The sequence below is a fragment of the Podarcis gaigeae genome (genome assembly GCF_964106915.1).
Source record: "Podarcis gaigeae genome assembly, chromosome: 6".
Classification (NCBI taxonomy): Eukaryota; Metazoa; Chordata; class Lepidosauria; order Squamata; family Lacertidae; genus Podarcis; species Podarcis gaigeae.
In genome coordinates, this window is record NC_139682.1 from 50,362,676 (window position 1) to 50,388,419 (window position 25,744).

Below are 25,744 nucleotides of genomic sequence, written 5' to 3' on the forward strand. Positions count from 1 at the left end.
TGAATGGCACCTCATTGTGCTTCCCCAACAAGTTTGTTTAAAGCAGGGACTGGGTTTTCTGGCCCAGGAAACTCTGGGCGTAGTTACTCAGCCCAGAAGACAAGAGAGAACTATTCTACAAGGTTCTTTTATTGATGCTCACACAGAGAAAAATGGTTAAATAGTAGCAGAAGATGCTATGTTTAGTTGAAGCTGGAGTGGGAATGTGGTGGTGGTTGGTGGGTGATTCCCTAAATCATATGGAGAACCTCTGGCTCTCGAGATGTGGCTAAATTATTCCTAACCATTAGTCATGCTGGCTACAGCTGATGGGAGCTGGGAGTCCAATGGCCACAGGTCGCCCATCCATCCTAAATAAAATGGGCTTTCTCATATGAGCTACTCTCCTGTGTAATAACTCTAGACATTGTCAAGGGAAAGGGGGTAGATCTGGAAAGGGGGCTGTGACTGGCAATTGCTTATGTGTATGGTTGAAGGAGTTGGGCCAGGGCTGGGTGTAAGGGCACACTAGGGCTTGTCTGAATAAGCAGAAGCCTTGCAGGTGCTGAAGAATGGCTGGCCCGGGAATTGTTTGGTGTTTGGAGCAGCTCAGGTGTGATGTGCACCTGTAGCCCGGCATCCCCGTAGCCGCTCGCATTTAGCTAAGCGGTTTCCTTCCCAGTAACCGGCGTCCTGGCCATCATGACAGCGGCAACGGGTGCAGGGCCCCACCCATATGCTCTCCCCAGCAGGAATTACGCGTCGCTGGCTCCCATCCACGTAGCAGTTGGGCCCTGTGGAGAGACATGCCCATGTATTAGAGTCTGCCATTGTTTGCAGAAGTCTCATCATGACTCTTAGAAGCAGAAATGGCAAGCAGTTTAAGAGTACAAGGTGGGGGCAACCCAGCCAGATGGGCAGGGTATAAATAATAAAATTATAATTATTATTACTCCAGCCTTGCACCCCTATCCTCTACCGGGAGCTCACCTAGTGCCTGTTCGTCCACAGGTTCTGTGCTACAGGCTGCTTTTGTACCAGGAGGACATTTTTCATTTTGGGGAGAGCCCCTCTTCTAACACTAGGGCCAAACACCTGCCAAATCCTTCAAGATGAGGTGGGGGCTACCAGGTGTCCCACCATTATTTCTAAGTAGGAGGCTTCCTGTTCAGTTAAGCAACCTTGTGTCTGGTCAGCTTGGCCCAATTCCTCTCACTTCCCTGCTCTAGTAGGACAGGGGCCCTGAACAGCGAGGGAGACAAAGTTCTCTCTCCCTTCTGGACAGCTTGAAGTGGAACATTTGTCCCTTGCTGTGAAGGTGTGTCTTTCTCACCGTCCTCACAGGTGGGGCAGCAGTGGCCCTTCTCGTAGACTGGATTGACGCAGGGCGGAGGGGCGCAGTCTGCCACTAGGCAACGAGCGATGCCATCTAGGTCACAGGTACACTGCTCACACTCTGAGGGCTGTGAGAGACAAATATTGGTCAATAGAGCAAGGCAGCTTTACGTGGACAGCACACGGTTATGATGATGCAGCTCCAGAACTATTTTGCATCAGTGGTGCAGAAGCTTATTCTTTTCTGAGAATTGCATTCCCTTGGGAATCTCTTCAGAATTGCATGCCAGTGGTGTGCTGGTCCAGAGTCAAAGTGGCTAGAGCACCTCCTCTGCCACCCTATTTCCCTCCCCCTTTTCCTCCTAATCAAATTAGGCTGAGAGAAATAGGTTACCAATCCACCCCGCACCACCATGTTGCAGAACTGACTGGATTTTGCGGTTCCAGAATAAATTAGTCATGTCTTCTGTCTGTAATTTGCAAAGAGATGTGTGTATGCAAGCAGGTGGGAAACTCATGCCTCAGATTAGGCTCCTGGCTGCATCTTTGCTTGCCTGTATCTGTGCTTTAAGTATCACAAAAGAAATATAAGGCCCATCATCTTCCTTTTTTTGTAATGTGTGAAGCATTCCAAATTGAATGCATAGCCATGGCAGTACTGGGATTATACCATCAGATGGCACTATCAACCAAAAATTGATAGGAGGGAGAAAAAGCTTCTGTCCCAATCTCCCTTGACTTTGTGTATCTTCAAAACAAAAAAAAAATCCTTCCAGTAGCACCTTAAAGACCAACTAAGTCAGTTCTTGGTATGAGCTTTCGTGTGCATGCACACTTCTTCAGATACACTGAAACAGAAGTTTCCAGACCCTTCTATATAGTGAGAAGTTGGGGAGGGGTATTACTCAGAAGGCTGGTGGGAATGGGTGATTGGCAGATAGCTGTGATGAGCCTGTTGACGACTCTTAACGACTGCAATAGGTCTTACAGGAAGAAGCAAGGGGTGAAAAGGTGAAAAATGGCTTTGTCATGTATAATGAGATAAGAATCCAAGGTCTTTGTTCAGGCCAGGTTTCTCCATTGTTTTAAGTTTGGTGATAAGTTGTAATTCAGCAGCTTCTCTTTCCAGTCTATCTGTGTATCTTGTCAGCTCTGGCCAACTCAAGATTACTCTCAAATAATCATGCAGCTGGCCACTGGGGAAACTGACTGGTCATAAGAAAATGTTGAATAGAGAAAACTGTGAGTGAGTGAGAGATTGTCCCCAGTAGCACAAAACCATCAGGGATCCCAATATGCTAAAAAGGCCCATGAATGTGTTTTGGAACCCATTACCCAATCAAGCTCCTCCTTAAAATATCCAGCAAAGGAGACTGAAGTCATTTTCAGCACCTCACCTCTCATTCGCCTTCTCACTAGCAAAACATGAGGCTAATTCTAGCCAAGCCACATGCTTTTGTTCTCTGCCCTAAGGGGAAAGTTCCAAGATTCTACCTTCTGTTAAATTCCCTCCCTCCTGAACTAATAGGTTGGTTGTCTGATTTCACACCTTCAGGGTGGGTGATGATAAAGACTGGTCTCCACTGAAGTTCAAGTGGTTGCAGATAAAAACATTGGTCACTTGCTCTAGATCACTCGTCACAATACTTTAAAATAACAAAGCTGGAAGATGACATCAACATTTAACACCAAAAATCATATCTTAATGATATAATTGTCCATGATCATCTTTATAACTCGAGGGAAAGAGATTGCACAACTTCACTGGCAAGTTGATATCCTGTTCTTTCTACAAACTTACAGTACAAAGGAAAGTGTTTACCCTTCCTAATTACAGAACTTTTCTCTCTCTAGATCTATAGCACTTGTCTTGCTTATAAGCAAATGCAAGATAACCTAGTTCCAGGAAGTGTTGGGAAGCAGCCCTATATTACTGTATCCACAACCCAGATGTTCTGGACCTAGAGCAAAATCTGGCCATCCCTAGTAAAGAACTGAGAAGCTTTAGCTGAGCAAAGTATTTTAGGGCAAGTTAGGCCCCAGCTGAATGGTTCTGGATAATCCAAAGCTTGTTTGCTATTTTATGATATTTTGGTTGGCCATAATAAAGTTATTGTTTTGGGGGAAATTATGGCTCAATATTGCTTTGCAGAAAGCATTTACTTTCTGTGTACCTTTCAATAGAATTTTGTGTTTGGGTAAATGGGACAGGCCAAGAGATAAGTCATCAAACAGACACACAATAATTTGGTGTTTAGGTAACGGACAATTCACCTAGGAAGAACCCCACTGCCCATTCTTTGACTATATGTAGCAACTGGTCCTTTCTTCATCAATACACTTAATCAATACACATTTTTTGCAAACACTCAATTCATGCTATCCAAAGAGGCATGGAGCCCAGGAATGGAGGGCTTTGATCTTCCACCTGCAGCCTCAGGGCCAGAATTTGAATCCCTTCGGCTAGTGCAGGCTTAGTGCCAAAAATACTCCTTTCCGAACCCACCCTCAATTGTCTAAGTCAGCCATGCTAGAGATTGTTTGGTCTGACTCAAGTCCTAAAATAAACTACACACATTTTTGGCAGCAACAGACAATAGCCAGAAGCAAGGTCTGAACAGGTCAATGTCAGGCCTAAGAAATGGATGAAAATGAAATTCAATTAGTCAAAGGATGCTCAGCTAGGTACTACAGCCAATAAAATTGCCTTCTGAATTATTGGTTTTATGGGAACATCTTAAGAGCACCTACAGCTTCATAGAGCACTTTTGATTTGGTGCTTCTCACCCCTTTTGGAAAAATGCAATTTATTAGTTTTGTTTGTATTTTCTTTTGCTTCAGCCAGTAATGAACAAACTATAAAGACACAGCGTTCCTGCTTCCAGTCTCTTACTCTCCTGCCTAGGCCTCCCTTTCAGAACAAGATTTAAGAAACAGAAGGGACTGCTTGAGATTCTTTTTCAGGAGTGTTCGCTTTTTCTCCTCACTTTGCCCATCCATCACCTATTCATCCCTGCCCACCTCGCTCTAGATTCCTTCTCATGCCACCCCTTTGCCTAATTCTCCCTTGAATGCCTTACCTGGAAATGCTGCCCCAGCTCATACACTTGTCCACGGTGCTCACAGCCAACCCTTTCGCAGCGTGGGCAGCAGTCGCTGGGGTAGTGGCTGACGTGAATGCAGGCAGGTGGCAGAGCGGTGCAGTCCGTGCGGGCGCAGGCGGGCCCCTCCGCTGTGCACTCGCACTGGGTGCAGTGGTCACTGTCCAGGAAATACCACTCCCCAACATAGTACAGGCTCCCGTTGGCATCGCACGTGGTCACTGGCCCTGCCAGTCCTGGGACGGGCACCAGAGTCAGCAGCAGCAGCAGCAGCGCTAAGCTCAGCTGTGTCAACGGAAAGGGCATCGCTGAACTCGAGGGACAGATGCCGGGCATGGGAGTTGGCGAGAGGGAGGAGCAGAGCAGCAGCAGTAGGGAAGCGAAGCGGAGGAGAGCTGGCGGGGAAAGTGGGCATCCAGTCCGCTCCAATGCCGCCCGCGGGGTCCCGCCGGGAGGTTGCCTGCTGAAGCTGCAGCTAAGAACCGCCCTGGCGTGCCTCGGCCTTTGTGCAGCCGCCGCCCGGCCCGGTCCGCCCCTTCTTGCAACCCGAGCCCGCCCAGGGGCACAACACCCCCTCCGCAACGGAGCGGGCGGGACCGGGGCGGTGGGAGGGACCTGGCCCCCTATCTGCACCTCAGGAAAAGCCTACTAAGACAAGTCCACTGTGCTCCCTCTCCAAACCCCTCGAACACTTATCCGGGGAGCCAATGCTGCGTCTCCCCAGTTCCCAGTCTCCGCGGCCTCCAAAACACGCGCGGCGCTGGATCTCTCTCTCCCCCCTTATTCCTAGGAACATTAACGGGCATTGGGCAAAGAAAGAAGTTTCTCAATACTGTACTGTTGCTAAAGCAAAAGGCCAGTGGGACCCCTTCCGGATGAAAACTGGCCGACGTGTGGCTGCTCTTTACCTCCGATTGCTTGGGTGCAAGCGCGGGCGCACCAAGAGCTTCAACGCACACGCTTCCTTCCCCCGGGACCCCCGTCTCCACGCTCGACCGACATCCTGTCTGCCTCGTGGGCACGGCTCCTTTAAGAGGCGAGGCTTCAGAGGAACGCGGCGGGGCGTTTCCATGGAGACGGCGAGTTTATATTCCAGAGAGTTAGAGGGTGGAGGGGGCTCGGATAGGGCAAGACGCCTGGCCCTCCGCCCCTCCGCCGCAGGTGAGGGCTACCGCAGAGTTATGTCCGTGGGTCCGTAGTGAGAGAGGAAGTGTGGGGAGAGTAAAAGGTCTGGGGCGGAAGTGGGCTCGGTGGGCCGAGACGTAGGTGAGTTAAGCACTGGGGAGCAACTATGGGGAGGGATAATGGCCAATAGGTTACATTTGGGGCTATAAACAACTACCTGACATTCAGAAGACATCTGAAGGCAGTCCTGTTCAGGGAAGTTTTTAATGTGTGACATTTTAATGTATTTTTAATCTTTGTTGGAAGCCGCCCAGAGTGGCTGGGGAAACCCAGCCAGATGGGCGGGGTACAAATAAATAATAATAATATAATAATAATAGTAATAATTACGATTAACGGGAATTAGTATGACTCTCGAGGTTAATGTGAGGGGATGAGTTTGGTATATGGAGAGCAAGAAAAATCATATGCTCTTATTCTCTGGTGGCCCACGTGGGAGAAAGGTGAGTGCAAGTAACATGATTTGTAGACAGTAGTGCAACTCAGGGGGAAAGTACAGAGCACCACAAAAATGGGGTGCCTCAAATGGCCATCTAGAGAGTGTCAGGTGATGGAGTCAGGAACAAACGACCTGTGGCAGCACCTGGGCTGGCATGGGCATGTTGTAGTCTATTGGCGCTGATGGTAGTCACAGCGGCATCCTTGTTTTCTACAACAGTTTTAGTCAGAGGGTGGTTAGCCAGGCATGTACATGCCACTCAATTCAATTTTTTACTTTTATTTTCATCCTTGGTGCTCCCCCCCCAAAATAAACGTGTTTAACTTCAGGGCAGCAGAAGCAAATTCCATTGTATTCCTGTAATGCTAGTGCTATGACTTAAGTGAGTTTAGAATGTGAAACTGTACATGCTCAGAGTATTTCACAACCATTTATCTATTGTGCTAATGTATCAGGAATGTAGGAGCAGTTATAAAACATGGGAATGGCTTAACTGACAACTGACAAATGTAATATGTGTGGCTGTCTAATGGGAGAGGGGTGTAAAACCATGGATGTGGCCAGGATTTTAGTTGGGGAGGGACAAAGTTGTTGAGCTTTTCTTGGGAAATCATGGATGAAAATACCTCATAAATAGGACATTGCGGGGGGGCAGGCTTCTGTTGGGGGGGCAGAACCTCAGATAATTGAATACTTTCAATGGTTTTCAATAATATTTGTGAATCTTGGGAGGACAGCAGCCCATGTGTAAAACCATTAAGTTCAGTGTCTAAAATTACCTAGGTGCACCACTGCATGTTGCACCAAGTAGTTGTGATGTGGAGCTCCTACTCACTGTCTCATTGGCACAATCTTTTTTTCCTTTAAAGCCTCATTTATCGTGGAATCGGATACAGCACCCATGTTGCCCTTGCCTGGTGCATCTGGGGAATCCTTGCAGTCCGTACCATCACTCTGGACAATGGTAGAGGAACAATTAGCACCCAGTGAGAGGCTTGAGGCGAAAGCTATCTTGGGTCATGGCCTTGTGGAACGGAGCTTGGAACTTCATGCTGAGGTTAAGTACCAAAATACTGGATCTCCTATTCAAAATGATTCACAAAAGAGCAGAACAAACAAACCACCTCTTACTACACAATTTAGAAGTGGCTGGTGACAAAGGGATATCTGAATAAAGCATCAAATCTAGGTCTCATCAGCTAAAGAGGCAGCACTAATTTTGTAAGGGGATTTGACTGATGAAAGGGCCCACCTTTCATGTCTATATATTGAGTGGAGTGGACAGTGCTAAAATTGAGTGGAGCTAAGAGAGGGCTTATAAATTGTATTAAGCCCCCTTCCACTGAGCAATGGCCACTAGTTTTGGCATACATGCAATTTCATATAAAGTAGCATTCATGTGTATGATAATCTTGTATGGAGAAAACCTCTGGTTTGCCACTTACATCTGCTTTGAGTGCTGTTTAATTTAAGTGAAAGGGAAGCATATCTGAGAAGGCAAGTCAAGGAGGGGATAAAATATTGCAACCACCCCCTCCCTGTTTGACAAGGTCCCCATTTGCCAGCTCCCAGCTCAGCTGGTTCCTAATGCTTGGCCAGAGCCCCTAATCCATGCTATTCCAGGCCCTTTGTTCTCCTCCAGCCATTCATGCCCTTTCTTTATTCAGCATGGTCCTGACTGCAGCTGAGAAGAACAGTAAACATCCCAGAGGCTTTTCACATGGTAATTGCCTTACCTCCTCTTGAAACCAGAAGAGCAAGCACAGCACACCCTGACAAGATGGCACCTTTTTCACTCTATCACTTCTTCATGTTAAAGCTTTGCTTGAGATCCAGCCCCCCCATTGTGATTAGTGACCCCTCCCCAGCCTTTATGGGGTCTCTCCCTCTTCATCACAAGCCTGATAAATGTAGCTCAGGTACTGCCTGTCTCCCTGCTGTGTTCTTGTATGTGTCTCTGCTCCCCTCCCCAATTGGATATCTGAGAGGCCGCCCAGGGAAGCAGCTGTACCATAACGTTCCTCTTGTGGATGTGTGGGGCCAGAAAGGGAGTTCTGGCGCTTGCCTGCCTTACAAATATCCTGCAGATATTTTTGCGGCATGACCTTGACTTTCCTCATGGGGGGAGGGAGAGAATGATTGTGGGTGGGCTGTCTGCAGCTTTGCACCTTTTATGGAGTGTACAGACGGCAACAAAGTAGTGCCCTCTTGCCAGCTACATTGGAATGACAGTGTCCTGGCTGGTGATCTTATCTTCTGCAGGCAACTTTGCCCACTTTCTGCAAAAGAGTTCTTTTTTTTAAACCTAAAAACTTGACTCTTAATCCTAAAACACACTTCACATAAACTAATAGCCTCATAGTCTGTTCCCAGTCTTTGGGGAGATGCAACGTTTTACTGAATTCAGTGTGCTCTCTCACACATTTATCACATTTGCGGCATCTTTTATTTCCTTGATGCATGACATACCTCCAAAAAGTTGTCAGTTCCCTGACTGTGGCCTTTATGAAATGTAATTGTCTACCATCAGGTGAGTAATTAACCCTTGGCTAGGTATTGGTTTTCTTTTCTTGCAGGCAGGCACCTGGCTTGATTTCCAGATGTGCAGAATAGCAATACTGGGAATGGGAGTGCAACTTGTATTTTTAGGTTGTGTCAGTGCTTCATCATTTGGGGAGGTGGAGGGTGGGGGAAAGATTACTTTGAGAAAGTTACTGCAGTTTGTGTCAGTGTGCACATGTGTGAATTTCTGCATGTGGCAATGCACTGTCCCTAATGCAGTCCAACCCCTTCCCTATTTACAGGTGCGGACACTGTTGGAATTACATCAGGAGTTGCAGTCAGGCCGCCTTGGAGTGGAGCAAAGCCCACTGCAAGCGGATGACAGCTGGGCCTTGCTGGCAGCTCCCCCCAACCTCAAGGAGCTGGTGAGGGAGGAGATCCGCCTTCTTCTAATTGGCCTACAGCAGAAGGCATCGCAGGAGGGCAGGTACTGGAGATTGGAAGAGAAGGGACTTGAGAGAATTAAGGGCTGAGTTGAGGGGGAGCAGGTAGTAGGGATAGAAGAAAAGCAAGCAGAATATCTTAGGACCTGAAGCCTATTTGATAAAAAAATGAGCCCATTAGTTTCCAACTGATGTGGCTGGTGGTATTTATGTGTGCGGAATGGGTGAGTTTTATATCATCTTTTGGCCAAAGCAGTCTAGATTGAGGAAGCCATAACTATTTGTTATGAGAGGCTTAGAGTTTCATGGGACAAACCAGTTAGGAGGCTAGACAATAACCTGATTGTCTCTCTTAACAAGAACAGGATGAGGGAAACCTCTGATTCCACTCAGATATAAATAAGTCCAGTGCCACCTAGTGACTAAACTATATATTTACACTATTGACACAGTATTCTTTCTCCCTTTGCCTTCTAAGGGTGACTGTTCCAGAAATGCTTACTAGGAAATATCAGCTCCAATGCAATTTAATTGGCAGTTCCAGTATAGTTTCAACATGATTGCCGCTCAGATGGCCAATGTCCAGCAAAAATAACCTGTACCAAACATATGTTTGCACCACACACCTCCATCTGTAACTTGCGCTCCCATTCAAGTGTAGCTTGTCAGTTTGTGTGCCTCTCTAGTCTTTTTTATCTGTAGAATTAATTCCAGCCTTACATTCCCATTCTTTGGGTCTCAATCACATAACCTTTGTCATTCCCACTTAGCTCCCTTACATCATGCAGGAATTGCATTGCTGAGCGCCTCTATCAAGAATGCCAGTCCTGCTAGTGCGTTTGTTTTTTATGGTGTGTTCAGTCCATAGCCTGAGGCTGGGATTATGTCCCACCTCCAAAGTGAGCATTCATCCAAGTGAGCACTGGGATCAGCACCTGCTGGAACCCTTGCCTGAGGATTTGCTCCCTGCCTTAGCCCTGTGTAACCAATGAATAGCTCAGTGAAGGCACGGATTAGAACAGGCTGGCTAGTAAGGGATGAGCTCTCAAACTCCTCATGCTGGAGTTGTTTGTACCATGTTGCCATATCGGAGAATCCCTTCACACCCTTTAAACCTTTCTACTATCTCTCAGTCACAACCTGAAATTCTGCATTTGTTACTTACTTTCAAATAGCTCCCCTCTTGTTGAATTGACATGAGCACAGGTCATGGCTCCCTGTGTTCTGCCTAGAACTGGGTGGTCCAATAAATGGCCTGAGGGCTGCATGTAGCCCTCAAGGCCTGTTTTGTTGGCACAGGGCAACATTTGACACCCTCCCCAGCCCTCATGCTGCCTTCCCAAAGCCAGATAAGCAAGGCACTAGGCTTAGCGAAGGAGGTGTAAAGGACCTGGCAGGGTCCTAAAGTCCTCCTGTCTCCTACCCAAAGCCTAATTACTGCTTCTCTGGAGTGCTCTAGGACCCTCCCAAAGCCTGTTGTCTCACTTAGCTGGCTTTGGGAAGGCAGGGCAAGGACTGGGGGGTGGCATCAAATTTTTGCCTCAGTCTCCCCACTGCACAATACAGTATGTGTTCTGTTGGTTCTGTGTCAAACTACTTTTGTGGTCTACCTTGGTATGGAAAAATGGACCTCACTGGGCTCTTTAGTCCAGCTTGTTTTTCCTTTTAGGCTTCTATTCATTCCAGCTACTGGGTGGTTTTGTGACCCAGCACTGCCACCAACTGGTCTTCTCTTGTCCTTGTCAGCCCAAAGACTGGGGATGAACAAGACTTATAGCTGTATGTTTTCTGCTTCACAGGAACCAAGATTGTGCCATCGCTAAATACAGCCCTCATGTGGTCACCTTTGCACTGAAGGCAAATGCTGGCAATAGTCAGTCTTCATCTGGGAGCAGTGCCCTAATCAGGTAAGACTGAAGGAAGCTGCAGCCTCCACACAATGAGCTTCTGGGCTGTGACTTGTTCTTACCCGGAACACCATGAACTGTATCACCACAGGAGGTCTCAGAATCCAGGACTGATTTTGTCTGTAGGAAGCCTAACACCACAGAGTGCCATATGCCATAGACTTAGAAACCTAGCAGCAATAGGTTCTTTTTGCATTTATGGGCAGTTTGGGGCTGATCACTATTATCCCATTTGATCCTTATACAAGTTCCAGGAGCGGGGTCTTGCAATGAGTTGGCCTCCCTGCTGGTTTCAGTCCCATTGTGGCATTAATCTAGAAATGTGTTTGTATTATTTATATAGAAATGCATATTATGCATATGTAGAATTAGCAGTGGTGTGCCCACTTAAATTATAAGTCTCCATTTTGGATAGAACCTTAATGTTAAGTCAGAGAGGCTGTGAAATTACAAACTCAGCCAGCAAAGATGGGGCAATATCAATGGGGTGGGGTGGGGAGACTCACTGAGCAAGCAGAAATCTTTGTGCAGGGCTTCCACTGACAGAGATGTAGGTGAATCCCACCCCTAGTATGTTTTCCTTTTATATCTAGTTGAAGAAACCAAGAGCAGGTTGGTATGCGGAGGTACAGTCTCTCAAACATCTTGGTGAGGTTCCTGGGCATATCAGCTCCAGTTTCTGTGGTGTTAAGTACCACCTGTAGGTGAATTTCAGAATGAGTTCCCTTCTTTTGGCTGATATGGACTTAAAGGGAGGTATAGACCACATTCTAGTCCATTGGGTGGGGTTAATTTCATAGCCTATATCATGCTCCCATTGTTCTTTGATTGCATCAGTGTTGTGGGGATTTACTTTAGTTTGTTTTGGAGAAATGGGTGTGCTGTTGTGGGGATGTTTTCGATGGTATCCCCATGAATTTTTGTTCCTCTGCAGTTATGGTTGGCATGGTCAGCCCTGTTAGGAATCTTCTGATTTCCTGTTCAGGTGGGTTGCGGGAAGTGTATAGGTTGGCATAAAATTCTGAGGTTATTTCTTTGGTGGTGGATGTTAATGCAACCGTCTTTTATAGTGACACAGTATATACTTGTTTTGAGTGATTCCCCCCCCCCCCCCGCATCTGTTTGCTAATAGTCTGGAGTTCTTCCCTTCATATTCGTAAAAGCATTGTTTAGGGTATAGGATGTTAATCATTGTTTTTTGTTCTATGAATTTAAGGAGGTTTTTTTGGCTCCTGTTTGTTTGTAGTGTGATGACAAGGTTGAAATGTCTTGTTCTAATTTACCAATTTTTGAGGAAGTTTGTTTTTTAAGGGATCTCCTCTCCTTTTATGTAAGCTCCTCTGATGACCACTTGCATTGTGTTCCAGAGAAGGGGGGTTGCAATGTCGTCTACATCGTTGTCCTTAAAGTAGTTTTGGAGAGTTTTCAAGAGACTCTCTAGGTAGTTCGTTTGTGGTTAGGATGGGGCTGAAGGACCATGATTGGGTAGTTTATGCTTCCTCTCCTGTTAGAAGGGTTGCTTCTACTGGGGCATGGTCTGTGATTTTAATGTTCTGTGTCTTAGTCCTAAGAAGCATGCTAGTTCGGTTTGATGAATCCCTGTCCTGTGACAGCCATACAGAGAGGATGGGAGTACAACTCATTGAAAGAGACTAGGCGTCCTGGAAAGAAAATGACTGACATCCCCAACCAAATTCTGTTACCTGATCCTTGTGTCAGTGTCCCATTCAAGCTTTGTTTAGTGCAGGAATGCCCAGTTGCAGGCATCAAGCCTGTCTGGTCACAGGAAAATGCAAGTCTCATCCAATTTCTGTTTCCTTAGGCCATTATTCTCCAGAACCGCTAATCTGGAATCCTTCTGTAATAAACTGAATATTGCCCATATCAGTGAGGTAGCCTCTCAACTTCGGTAAGTTTTTGCTCTATTAGGTTTTTTATTTGCACAAATATTGTAAGAGGGAAGAAGGCACAAGAGGGTTACAGGTATCCGTTGCAGGTGTCTGGAAGGCAGATATAACAGAAGACCTTGTGTCTGAGAACAGTAAACTCACTGCAGAGACAGAAGGGAAGCTGGGGATGGCATTGTGTGAAAATGTGTGCAGATGGACCCAAGCAGCTTGTATTCTACCTTCTAACTCTCCCCATCAGCTGTCTCCCAGTCTGGCCTATACCACAATCATGAAGACAAGGCGGGGCAAGAGTCTCTTTCCAAACTTCCTCTGGGTACAGATATAGTTTCTATGGCACATTTTGCTCTGTGTAATTGCAAGGAGTGAAGCAGATGAAACAACAGTTGTGGCAGAACTTGGTGGGAAGGGCATAGCATAAAAAGGTGGGAACCTCAAGAGAAGGTCAAGAAGCAACACTGGAGTGTGGTGTCTAAGCCATACATAGTCTTGGCTCCCAGTGCAGTCTCCAGTGGGGAACACACAAAGGGCTTTGTAAAGATTCTTCCATCTTGTGCCACTGGGCATTCTGCATATTCCAGGCACTATGTATAGTTATTGAAGGGAGCTTACTCACGTCCACCCTCAGAAATGCCAGAAAGTGTTCACCAGCCAGGAACTTGGGGAACTCTGAACAAGGAGAACAGCAGAGTACAAAACAAGGTTTAGAAACACTGTCGGCATTAGAGATACTTGTACCTAGTTACGAACTGCTTCAAAGAAGTGTGGTTTTCTCTTCTCATCCCTAGCAACATGAGCTGCCATTGCAAGCAGATAGTGGCTATCCTCAGATCTAACTTTCATTTGAATTGCCAGCCCCCACATTGGGAACGTAAACAAAAAGTGAGGAAGATGTGGAAACACCAAGTCTGTAGTGCTGGCAATTGTTTTCTGTCCCAAATGTATCACCACCTTTGGGTCTCACAGGCTGTACCATTTTTCCTAGAACCTTGCTAGAGGATGAGTGCTCTGATCTGGAAAGATACATCCCCTATTTACAGGTAAGGGCTGAACCCTTCTCATCTCAAGGAGGGTCTCTAGAGTTCCTCATAAGCAGTGTTTCTCCCATGCGCTTCCAAGCATCTGCTTCAAGTTTTGGCCAATAGGTCTGTGAGACTGGTTTTTGTTGCAGCTTGGGTGGAGCATCTGCAGCAACATTTCCTCAGCCCTTCTAGACTATTGTGTAAGAACAGAGGCAAGGCTCTGTGGGATCTGACCAAAGCCCCATCTAGTCTAGCACCCTGTTCTCACAGATGCTTATAGAAAACTTGCATGCAGGATATCCCCACGGCACGTCATCTAAGTTGGCACCCATCCCTATATCTCATGGGGGCAAATTCCATAGTTAACTTTTGTTTGTCCTGAATGTTGCAACCATCTTCTTCATTGGATGGACCCAAGTTCTAGTATTACTGCTCTCATGTCTTCCCTCCTGCCCACGTACATAGGAGCTTGGTGTCAGAGCTGTATCTACAAAGCTGTTCCCATGGCTATGGCAGCCTGGGTTAGAACAGGCCTTGGGTCAGAACTCTTGAGAGGAGTGACAAGGGTGTTTGGCTTCCATACCAGTTCTACAACTGCCCAAATAGCTAGCTTTTTTGTCTCCTTCCCAAATCTGGGGGACAGGGAGGGGCTGAGGAAAGATGTGAGTGGCAGGAAAACTGTTATGATGATTTGGATGTGAAAACACCATCACATTGGGCTGCAGGACTGCTGCAAGAGTACTTCCTGTCACCAGTGTCTGATGATGATGATGATGATGATTATTTTCAAAACACACCTTTGCAGCAGTACACCCATAGTGCTGAGAGCTGCCAAGTTATGAAATCACAGTGACTTGTGACTGCGGAATCAGGGTCAAAAGAATTGTTCAACTGCAGTTGGCATGATCATCTAGTCCCAATGATCATCTACTCCAACCTCCGGCAATGTAGGCTATCCACTGCTAGAGCATCCCTGAGAAGTGGTCATTTAGCCTCTGCTTAAAAACCTCTAGCAAATGAGAGCCTATTAAGTCAGCCCACTAAGTTTCTAAGTCAGCAACCTGACAGACTATTTTCCAGAAGAATATGAAACAAGCGTCATCAGCTGAAGGGGCTGGATATGCTGGTGTGTATCCATTAGCTTTCTGCAGTGACTGGGGCAACTAGAAGGCTGGGAGGAAAAGTAAGGTATTTAATACGGGAAGACATTCCAACACGAGGAAAACCTGTAAGCAGAGACATGTACATCTTTAAGAGAAATTGTATAGTTAAAGGTGCAGCTTCTTTCTTCTGTGTTGTGTTTCCTATAGCATTTTTCATGTTCCACAGTGCCAACTGGAGGAGGCGCATCAGCATGCTACAGAGCTGCTAGAGGCAACACATGAGCCCACCATGGCTGGTATGCAGAACCCGAGTCTCGGATAAGGCCAGGCTGGGAATTGGGGAAGGGATGCAGCATCATGGTGCCTATAGCCATCATCTTTAGGCAGGTGTTGCCAAGGAGTGGCGTTTGCAGTGGGGCATGGTCTCTTTGTGAGTGCCAGCCCCAATGCTCTTCATGATTGTTGCTTCCCCCAACCCCCATGAAATAGGGTCTTCTCTCCACAGAATTACAAGAGGAGAAGCGTGCCATGGAACGGGATTTGCAGCTAAGCCAGCCTAAGCCAGGCACCAGCCCTTCCCTGATGTCGAAACATCTTGGGAGTAGCAGCTACCAGCCGCAATTCAGGTGGGCCTGCAAGCACCAAAGCTATGATACCATGAAGCTGCATAATATTATAACTGAGGCGTAGCTGTCAAACTGGCGCCTGCAGCAGAGAGGTGCAACCATAGTTCAGGGTTGGTTTATTATTCTATGGCAGAGGTCACCAATGCAGTGCCCTCCAAGTGGGGCTGTTGGGAGTCTAACATCTAGAGTCTAACATCTTGTTGGCTCTTTGTGCTGTATGGTCTCTAGCATACCTGCCATATTTTAAGTAAAAATTCTGGAGTTTGTTCTGCGCAGGACCCATTAGTTCTGCTGTAGTGACTAAGGCTCTTCTGTCCTTGACGCTTTACACGGAAAGATGCTTGGTCAACACCTCCTGCTTCTTGGTAACCCCTTCCTTTCCTTTTGCAGTGGCTTGAGAGGCTCAGCAAAAGGACCAAGCTTTGGAGAGATCAGTCCTGCTTCTTCACCAAATCTCAGAGACCAGGCTTCTCCTTTATGCCATCAGGCACTACCCCGGTGGGGCCACTCAGCACGAGGGTCCTATGGATGGCCGCAGCGAGATGGTGAGGAACCCAACCATGCCAGGAAGGACAATGATGTTCTGTTGCCCAGACCTGTGCTGCCAGTGCCTCTGAAAGGGGGCAGGATTGCTTCATCCTGCGGGCTGGCAGTAGCAGGGTTGGACCATGTCTTCCACCCCACACCTCCTACAGAGCCATGCCCAGTGCCCCGCTTCTGCCCTCGCACTCGGCTGCTGCGATGCAAAGGACCCAGCTAGAGAATGGAGAGCTGCCGCCTTCCCTTAATTACCCCATTTCCCGCTCCCATGCTACAGAGTCTTCAAGGGACCTAGCCCTGCAGCATCCTGTGCCTCAAGAGTTGCTGCGGTTGCCTTTTGCTCATCCTTGTGAACAGGGTCAATGGGATTCCAGGGAAAGCGAAAAGGCAAAGAAATGCATACACACAACCTCCCCCAACCCATGAATGCAGATAAACTACTTGCAAGTGGGACCCATGCCAGTGAGATGCTTCTTCTCCTTCTTGTCCACAACACAGGACAGTGGGCCTTGTGGCAGTGAGGCTGTGAACCCAACCCACACCTTCCCCATTCCTCCACGCACACCAAAGAACTGTACCACCCAAGGTTCAGGAATATAAATTTCATTAAAATCTATCAGACTTTAAAAATCTACAACTGGAAGAGTCACAGTATGGGAGACGCGTCACAATTATTGCTATGAACAATGAGGCGGCAATGCTAGCTGCCGCCTTCGACACAGGAGGAAAGGTCAGACACGGAACCATGCATTAAATAGTGCAGCCTCGGCGCAGAGGAGGGAAGGTCTGGGGGCTTGCGGCTTAGGGCAAAAGTACCATCATGGCATGGCGCCATCTGTCCCCCCTCTCCCTCTTAACTGCTCACGATGCAGACGTTTGGCACTTGAACGCTGGCTGCTATGCCCATGCCACCAGCTGGAGCAGGTACCACGTGGGTAGGAGCCAGGTGTGCCCTCGCTGTTGGCACCATGGCTACACCGCAGCAATCGTGCACGGCTGGGAGCTGAGGGGTGCCCCCCCCGACATGCACTGTTTGGCATTGGTTAAGTGAATTGGCATCGGGGTACAAGACAGGATTGTGGCTGCCGGGGTCTCCTGTCTCCTCCACCCAGGCGTTTCTAGGGGGTAAAGTGCAGGCAGCAACACTGACATGGGAACACGGGATGGTGAGGCCGGAAGACGGAACCATTAGTACCTCCTACCCATCTGAGGCAGCACAGGCCCTGCTTTGTGTTAGGGAGAAAAGCCTTGGAGCTGGAGACGGGGCTGGTGCCTATGGCCAACTTCTCCAAAGCTTCACCATGAAGCTAGCAGCTTCTGCCCCCACCACTAGTGGAGAAGTGGGCCACATGGAACCCAGGCCTGGCCAGGATAGCCTTTAGGGAAGCTTGTGCTTTTGCTCTGTGTGTGTGTGTGTCTTTCCCACCTGCAATGGTGTGGGCAGGACTTGGCACATCATCTGCTCTTAGCACCATGGTTGGCTCTGTCCCTTTCCCTGTGGGATAGGGCACAGCTAGGTCCCAATGGTCTCTTACCTTTGTGGAGACCCCATTCAAATTAATTTATTCCCTTTAGGGGAAGAGTGTAGAAAAGTGCTTCAGAATAACAGGCTTGGGGGAGCATCCAGAAGATGCTGTCTAGACCAGGAATGCACACCTGGGCAAAATCTGTCCAGTGGGCTGCATGTGCTGCCCAGAGTCTGTGTCGCTGCCCAAGATGTCTATCATGGTAATACGGTGCATCCAGCCTCTCAGCTGTCGCTTTTTCTATTTGTGAGAGATGCTGTTTGCTTATGTTTCACTCTGCAGGTGTGCGATTCTGGATGGTGTGCAAATAAGGCTCAATATTAAGATCAGGAGGGAGACAAGTGCATATTTTTGTTCATGGAGTTGTGATCCTCCCATGCTCTTGCAACCCAATTAAAGAGAGCTCTCCTGCCCCCTACCCACCCACCCCAATCATTAACCTGCCAAATTCAATACATAGTTTCTAGCAGGAACGTTTCTTATCATGGGAGGCCATGGCGAGAAGTGCAAATTGGTAAGTGCTGGGGAAGCTAGCTTTCCTTTCCTAGGTGGGGAAGCTGGGAAGGTCTGGGCAGTGGTTGGGGGGGGGGGAGGTGCAGTCTTAAGTGCATCTCTGGAAAAGCCCTCGCAGGGGCAACAGCCTAGCTGAAGGCTGCCTAGCCTGTGGCCAAGCGATGCCTAGAATGTCAGGATTAACATTTACAATTACAACCAACCCTCTTTCCCTCCCCCCACCCCAATCCCCCATTTGCTTATCTGTGGGGCCAGTCCCCAGGGCCCTGATCCAGGGCAGTATGGGGCATACCACCCCCAATAGATACCAGACCCCCTGGGCCCAGGTGCAGCTGCCAGAATCCACCCCCAAAGGGGTTGCTGAGCCAGCGAGGCTCCAACCGACCCTCCTCCTGGTGCCCTTTCCCAAGGCACCCCCAACGGTTCAGCCAGTACACACCCTCCCCACCCCTGACCATGGTCCTGGTTGCGAATTGGGGCCATCCGAACGTGACTGTAAACATGAGGGTTACAAGATGGCACGGGGGCACTAATGAGGTGGGTGGGGTTGGAACTCACAGCCCCTCCCCCAGAGTCCGGCGCAGCCCGGGAGCCAGGGCTCCCCCACCCAGTGGGGGGGCACTGTCATATATCTGAGCAGAGTAGGGTTTGGAGAACCAGGGCAGGTGGGAGAGGGGAGGTGCAAGGAGGGCTCCCTGCCCTGCCTCCCAGGCTCATGTTCAGATCTTGGAGTCCTGGCTGTGGGTAGAGCCGTTGGTTCCCACGGTGATGGCAACAGCCACGCCAGCCTCGTCGCTCTTGGGCTTCTCGGGGTTCAGCAGCTGCACCTCCAGCTGGGACTCCGTGGAGGAGCTGAGTACTGGCGCATAGCGGCCTTTCCGGTGCTCCATAAGGGCTGGGCCCCACTCGCGGCTGGGACGGGTAGCGTTTTTCAAACGCTGCAGGGAGACAGGAGGCAAGGGAGCGGGTTAGTGGTTTCAAAGCCCTTGGCCATTGGGATCCAAGGCAGGGGGCGCTCGGCTAGCCTGCTCACGGACAGCCTCACCTGCATCAGCGAGTCCCCTTCTGAGCGCAACACGCAAAACACGGCATAGATAGGGATGCAGATGACCGACGAGAGCGCCATAAGGAAACCGATGGAGATGGCCCAGGTGGGGTACACATAGGTATTGTAGGAGATCGGTCGGTACTGGATCACTGTGAACACGAGGATGAACTGAGGAGAGAGGGGAAAGAAGACTGAGTGATACAAAGCCCAAGGGGAGCAAGGGAGGGGTGGCATCAGGCAACTGCCCTAATTCCACACCCTCCTGTCCTCCTCCATACTGGTTACGCTTATGCCCAATGTTACACTCACTGCATCTTTGGGAACCCCTCTTGCCTCTGCAGATGTGGTTCTTCCTCGTTGGTATTTCCCTTGTCTTCTTCCTTGGCACTGTTCTCTTCTGTACTGGTGCGCTACCTAACGTTTCCCCCCTCCCCCAACTCATATGTGAGTGGCTGTTCACAGTCCTCTCCCTCCCATTCTAGCCCCCTCTCACTTGGGAGTGTTCTCGTCACACACTCACAAATATGATAACAGGAGAGATGAATCTCCAGCAGATTTGGAAGAAGATGGGTGGTGGGAAGCCCAGCATCATCTCAATGTCCTTGAAGTAGTTCCGGTGCCCTGTGTGAAGCAGAGGCAAAGGGTGGTCAGAGGAGTGGCATGAACCGGGGATGTTGTAACTGGGCACTAGGGCCAGATGCAGGTTTCCATGGGCCCTGTTGTATGTAGCAGGGTGTCTGTGGGACTCCACATTGTAGATTGTGCACTTTCTCCCAGCGTGATGGGTCTCTCTTCCCACCCCACATTATGATTCCACAGATTTTCTCTGCTTTGACAGAGGAAGCAGAGCACCAGATAGTCAGTTGCCCCAGAGGTTCCAACTGCTTCATGGGAAAGGACCTGGATGAGACAACGGAGCTGAACCCTTGCACACAGCCAGTTCCAGGGTTGTGTTTCTTATGTGGGATGGGAACTGGGCCCTCTAGTGGGCCAACTTCCACAGACAGCTAGGAGATACCCTTGTACTTTCCCACAATGCCTTTGGGTGCCTGATGTAGCTCTAGGGCACTGTGGGAAATGCAAAGACTTTCCCAGCTGGATAAATAGCTGTTTACAAGAGTGTCCACTCCTTGGGGTTTTAATTGTATTTATTGTTATTGTGTTTTTAATTGCTTTTAATTATTTTAAGTGTACATTGCCTTAAGACCAGTGGTTTAAGAAGGTGATCAATAAATTGTGGTGATGGGAGTGGTGGTGGTGGTGATGATATAGTGCTGCCTGCAGCCCCAGCTGAAAGGCATAGAGGATCCAGAGCAACCATCAGCATTGGTGGGCCAAGAAATAATACTGAGGCCTCAGCAGTTGTCCAAGATTCCAGATGCTGACACCAGGCCTGCTCTTGCACAGTTTATTTTCCTAGCAACAAGCATTTCTCTCACTGGCGAATGGGAAATCAGGCCAGCATCTTGGACTTCAGCAAGTGCCTCACCAAACTGACCATTGGTAGAAGCCTTGTTGGACATGTTATCTTCAACAGAATCCGTATCGCCCTGCCTGAGTGACGTTACTCCTATATGGATTTGGCGACTAGGGAAAACATTGCCTTCAGCCTCAGTCTGGAGAAACTAATCTATGGTGAAGGTTTCACAAGCCAAGAATGAGCAGGGTTTCAATTTCCCTAACAATCCTAGGGTTCCTATCTGTCAGTCACACTGCAGACAGAAGGAAGATGTCTTGGTAGTCTTGACTACCAGTGAAAGGTTTTGTTGGACTGTGGAATACACAGCCCAATTCTGATTGGGAATGCCAGTCGCTGCCCAGCTTATTCCTGACATAGCTTCTAAAAAGGACGAAGTGCAAACGGCCCATATCTTGACTCGCTACCCCAGAAGAAGCTTCCAGGCAACTCTCAGGATACTTACCATAGATGTACATGATAGAGACACACATGATGCACGAAATAACGACAAGTGAAAAGCTTGCTGCATAGTTGTCCATTAACAACAGCCAATAGATGCCAGCCTGGAGAATGGAGGGAAGGAAAGCTGTCAGTATGGGCAACACCTATTGCCTTCAGCTCAGTAAGGGCTGATTTCCCTAAGAATGCCCCCTCTCCTATGCCCCATACCTGTGTAGTGAGTGGAACCCCTAGAAGAAAGCCCACTACAGCCACACCTAGAGTCACAAAGGTTTTCCGACGGATGATCCACTCATTTCCTATTTCATCCACAATGGCTGTGACCAGAGTCTCCAGGAGGCAGAACTAAGGAGAGAATTGACCAAGGAGAAACAGGACATGAGGAATATTGAGATGGCTCCAACCTCTCCATCCACCCCCTTTAGCAACAGGGTCTGCTGCCTTCCTCCTCCACCTGAACCAGTTCTAATATATTTTCAGGGCGAGGATCTGGACTGTTTGAGATGTGGCCCACAGCCTGTGATCAAAGATGCTTTCTTTGTTCTTTGGGACAACGTGGGCACAAATAACATTTTATATAACACTATTCTTATCTGTTCTTATTTTATCTGTAAGCCACATTGAGTCCCTGTCAGGGTAAAAGCTGTGATATAAATAAATGCATGAGGATGATAATAATTTTAAAAAAATGTAACTTTTTTGTCTGCAGTAGGGATAGCCAAAGAGATACCTTTCAGATGTTGTTAGATTACAATTCTTACCATCGTTGACCATTGGCCATGTCACATGGGGCGGATGGGAAATTTGTAGTCCAAAACATCTGGATGCAACCAGCTTGGCTACCTATCCCTAGTCCCTAAGCATGTGACTCAGCTCGTCCTTGCTCTACCCAGTCTGGAAAAAGGAGAATTCATTTCTGATGCAGTGCCCTGGGTGATTTCTGTCAAACCCTCCATCACCCAGTTCTGCAATGCCTCAGACACCAGTGCCCACTCTCACATATCCAGCCCTCCATTACTAAAGCACTCAAGTGCCCCAATTGCAAATGTGTCTGTTCTACATAGGTGCCTATACCCTCTCTCCCGCCCCACAATATCTGATGGGTCAATTTCCATGATTACCTGTGTTCCCAGCCCCAGCAGGATGAGCATGAAGAAGAAGAGAACAGACCAAAGGGGCGAGATAGGAAGTAGTGTCAGTGCCTCTGGATATGCCACGAAGGCCAAGCCAGGACCATGGTCAGCCACCTTGGAAACATCCACACCTAGATGATTGGCCATGAAACCAAGGATGGAGAAGATGACGAAGCCTGCATAGACACTTGTGGCGCAGTTGGTGATGCTGATGATGATGCTGTCCCTGTTGGAAGTGGGAGGACATGCCACATTATGAGACACCAAGGAAAGGGTCAATGAATGAGCCTTGGAGGTGGAGAGAAGGAGAGATTACTTCAGCCATGAGAAAATCATTGAATGAAGGAGGAAAAGGTCAAGCGAATGGTTTCATGGTATCTCATGTACTTTGTATTTCCTAAAGCTAAGCGCTTCTAGCTCTCAACAATATCCCCAGAGACCCTCCGTAGATCCCCAGATAAGCAGCTCTGATTTATGGAGGAACAAAAAAGCGTAAGACACAAAATTTAAATTTTAAAATGAGTAGGGAAAATCACCTCTTACTTCCCTTAACAAAGTGTGGCTGACATATGTATGAGGCAACTAGTCCACCGTGTTTAATTCTGCACATATCCCCTATATTAGGGGTAGCTAATCTTTGGCCCTTGGAGTACATCATCCCTGACCACTGGCCATGCCGGCTGGGGCTGATGGGAGCTGGCGGTCAACAACGTCTGGAGGACCACAGGTTAGCCACCTTGCCCTATATGTTTTGTTAAGGCTCTGGTGATGAAATCAAGTCCCTAGACTTCATGGTTTCATGGAACAACTTGAAAATGGGCAGCATCTAAAATTGAGCACCTCAAAATGGAAGGGGTGCACCTCCCTATAGACACCAGAGACAAGAACTATGCCACGCCAACAAATAGTTTCAACATCCTTTCGGGATTGCTTATAGAATGAATCTTACCTGTAGCAGTTGTTGTGGAACTTGTTATATGATGCCATGGTGATAAGTCCACCCCAGGCACAGCCCAATGAATAGAAGATCTGGGAAGCCGCATCACCCCATACCTACGAAAGACAAGGAAAGGGCATTACCAGCACAGCCCCCAAACTCCTATGGTAAGGAGGGGAGGGGAAGAGGTGGTGTGATCATGAAATCCCAGAGATCATGTCCCAGGGGCAACAGCTCAAGCCTACCAGGCATTCCACACAAGTACCTTTGCATCAAGAATTTTGTCCCACTGCGGTGTCAGATAGTACATGATCCCGGTAACGGCTCCTTCAAGGGTTATCCCCCGCACAAATAAGATTGTCAGCACCACGTACGGGAAGGTTGCCGTGAAATACACAACCTGGGAGTCAATAGGAAAGTTGGATGAGAACATTAGAAGAGTCAGCTGGATCAGGCCAATGGCATCCTGTCCAGTGTTCTGTTGTCACTGCGGCCACTCAGATGCTTGTGGGAAACCTTCAAGCAGGACCTGAGCACAAGAGCACTCTATCTGCCTATGGTTTCCAGCAAGTGGACAAAGATGTCTTCTTCCCCAGAAAACTTAGTTTCATCACTGTGTCAGTTGCAACAGGCTTGCAACTTAACTTTTACTCCCCGTCCCGCTCTTAAGGAAAACTTGCCACTGTTGCTACTGCTATTGTTGAATGTTTCTTTAGTACAACATTTCTCAAACTTGCATCTCCAGCTGTTGTTGGACTATAGTTACCATCATCTCAGACCACTGCTAGCTAGGGATGGTGGGAGTTGTAGGCCAACAGCAGCAGAAGACCCAAGTGAGGAATACTGCTTTTGTTAGGCAGCATGATTTTTCTGCCTATCATGAATCCGTGTCCCCTGCTTAGTCAAGGTCTAAGCACTGGGGACACAGCTCAGCCTCTTCCTAAGGATTTAGAAGGGCAATTCTGAAGTAAACGTTTCTCACAAGCAACTTGTTAGGCCTGGATAAGAGAGGAGGGGTAGACTGTTCACAGGCATTGGGTAGGCCATGTTGGAGGGCCAGAGAGGTCATTGTGCTTTGGGTTTCCATGGAGAAGTTAGAAGAGAAGGAACACTACTTGCTTTTCCTGATGACTTGACACCCTTGATGAGGCAGAGGAAGACGACGACCCAAGAGACGCCCAGACAACCCAGAAGAGGGAGCCGTACTTCGCCCAGGTTCCCAATGTCATCCGACAGCTTCAGCACATACCGCCTGGGGTAGAAGACAGCAGCACAAACCAGAGTACATATGTGCTCCAGAAAACACACCCCAACCAATCTGCACCTGCCCAACCTGCCCCCACCCAAAGGTCCAACCCCAGACATTAGGGCTGCTGACATTGCCAGGAGTGACAGCCTATTATGTTAAATGCTGGCGTAATGGCCTTATGACATTAGCTGCTTTGATCAAACAGTTGAAAATCGGAGATAGGAACCTGTGCATAAGTAAGCAAGCAAGCAAGCAAGCAAGCGAGTGAGTGAGTGAGTGAGTGAATGCACACAATTTAGCACTAGCCTCAAGGTTTTGGTTATTTCTAGACCACTTGCATCATAAGACTTAGAAAAAGAAAAAAAAAATATCACAAGCATCTCTCAGATTCCTATGGGAACAGTCCATTTATAACCCTCCTCACAATATAAGAAACATTTTGGGGCCCGACTGGAGCTGAGGTCAATCAGAAGATGAATATAAATATAATCCTCAACATATATTCTGTTCCAATCTTGTAATTCAAGAGGCAAAATACACAGGATGGGTTTGAACTTTTAAAGTGAAAAATGCTGCAGGCTCATATTCACACCTACTATCTCCATCCCTTGGCTCAGCAATAAAGAGCCTGCCTTCTAATTATCCAGATGTGCTTGTCTCTGGCTGCAAATCCTTAGACACTCTCCCATCATTTATGACAAACAAGAGGTTTCCCCACATTCATTCTGATGATCCATGAAACTTTCAGGACAGCTGCATTCAAATCTTCTGTGCTTGGTCCCTATTTGGGGCAACATCTCTCCAATATGCAGCCTCCCTTAGAGACACCCAATGATCCCAGGTCTGGAGGGTTTTGGTAACATCCTTAACAATTTAGGGAAGGTAAAAATAAGGCCATGATCTCCATCTGGCATATTTGAACTAAGATGTGTCCATGGTGGTCAGCTTGTCCTCTTGTGAGGCAGGCCCTCAGTTCCTACCTGACAAGCTGGTTCCCTCTTCATCCCACACCCATTTGCCCCCCTCCATCATCATCACCTCCAGTATTCCTCACTGGGGCTCGTGCGCTTGGCCGTCTGGTTAAAGAGTTGTGTGAAGTTGAGCGATGACCCAGCTGAGCCATTGGTAACGTCCAACACACCAGCGCAATCAGGTGTGTTCCAGTAGTTGCCGCAGTACGTCCAGGGTAGCACCCGTGTCATTGATGAGAAGAAATAATAGAAGGCGATGCAGATCACAACGTTGTAGTAGATTCCAATGTAGCTGGACACAACCATCATACCATACCCAACACCTGGAGGGAAAGGAAAGCGTGAGCACAAGTTGCAAGG

At 48.1% G+C, this 25,744-nt stretch overlaps 3 protein-coding genes across 8 annotated transcripts in view; 1 reads left to right on the forward strand and 2 right to left on the reverse strand.

Annotated features, from left to right (window-relative positions):
- Positions 1-111: 111 nt before the first annotated feature.
- On the reverse strand, positions 112-4,968 carry LOC310846272 (von Willebrand factor C domain-containing protein 2-like). The gene is made up of 3 exons (XM_083742570.1): positions 4,395-4,968; positions 1,313-1,442; positions 112-773 (listed from the first exon to the last, which is right to left on the reverse strand). The coding sequence occupies exons 1-3, from the start codon at positions 4,749-4,751 to the stop codon at positions 589-591; spliced, it is 672 nt and encodes a 223-aa protein (XP_083598696.1). The 5' UTR covers positions 4,752-4,968; the 3' UTR covers positions 112-588.
- Positions 4,969-5,346: 378 nt separating this feature from the next.
- CCDC24 (coiled-coil domain containing 24) lies at positions 5,347-16,726 on the forward strand. Of its 3 annotated transcripts, none has more exons than XM_083742508.1 (9): positions 5,347-5,576; positions 6,909-7,096; positions 8,844-9,028; positions 10,784-10,891; positions 12,714-12,800; positions 13,784-13,838; positions 15,150-15,219; positions 15,429-15,549; positions 15,940-16,726. In XM_083742508.1, the coding sequence occupies exons 1-9, from the start codon at positions 5,486-5,488 to the stop codon at positions 16,307-16,309; spliced, it is 1,275 nt and encodes a 424-aa protein (XP_083598634.1). In that variant the 5' UTR covers positions 5,347-5,485; the 3' UTR covers positions 16,310-16,726. The 3 variants fall into 3 exon arrangements, with proteins under 3 accessions (XP_083598634.1, XP_083598636.1, XP_083598635.1); XM_083742510.1 differs by having other exon boundaries at positions 5,523-5,602; XM_083742509.1 differs by lacking the exon at positions 5,347-5,576 and adding an exon at positions 5,959-6,043.
- Positions 16,677-25,744, reverse strand: part of SLC6A9 (solute carrier family 6 member 9) — a 54,284-nt gene continuing 45,216 nt past the window's right edge. For all 4 annotated transcript variants that reach the window (XM_083742429.1, XM_083742428.1, XM_083742430.1 and 1 more), the window contains exons 5-14: positions 25,452-25,707; positions 24,284-24,416; positions 23,430-23,564; positions 23,177-23,280; positions 22,216-22,453; positions 21,305-21,439; positions 21,099-21,198; positions 19,697-19,797; positions 19,174-19,344; positions 16,677-19,066 (exon numbers count right to left, since the gene is read on the reverse strand). In XM_083742429.1, the coding sequence (XP_083598555.1) occupies positions 18,848-19,066; positions 19,174-19,344; positions 19,697-19,797; positions 21,099-21,198; positions 21,305-21,439; positions 22,216-22,453; positions 23,177-23,280; positions 23,430-23,564; positions 24,284-24,416; positions 25,452-25,707 (1,592 nt within the window). In that variant the 3' untranslated portion in view covers positions 16,677-18,847. The remainder of the gene's footprint in view (positions 19,067-19,173; positions 19,345-19,696; positions 19,798-21,098; positions 21,199-21,304; positions 21,440-22,215; positions 22,454-23,176; positions 23,281-23,429; positions 23,565-24,283; positions 24,417-25,451; positions 25,708-25,744) is intronic.

Coding starts and splice junctions, on each gene's coding strand:
- LOC310846272 (XM_083742570.1), bottom strand. CDS start 4,751: ATGCCCGGCATCTGTCCCTCGAGTTCAGCGATGCCCTTTCCGTTGACA. Junction 1,443..4,394: donor AGCTGGGGCAGCATTTCCAG/GTAAGGCATTCA, acceptor TGTCTCTCACAG/CCCTCAGAGTGTGAGCAGTG. Junction 774..1,312: donor CTGCCCCACCTGTGAGGACG/GTGAGAAAGACA, acceptor GTCTCTCCACAG/GGCCCAACTGCTACGTGGAT.
- CCDC24 (XM_083742508.1), top strand. CDS start 5,486: ATGGAGACGGCGAGTTTATATTCCAGAGAGTTAGAGGGTGGAGGGGGC. Junction 9,029..10,783: donor AAGGCATCGCAGGAGGGCAG/GTACTGGAGATT, acceptor TCTGCTTCACAG/GAACCAAGATTGTGCCATCG. Junction 15,550..15,939: donor AGCTACCAGCCGCAATTCAG/GTGGGCCTGCAA, acceptor TTCCTTTTGCAG/TGGCTTGAGAGGCTCAGCAA.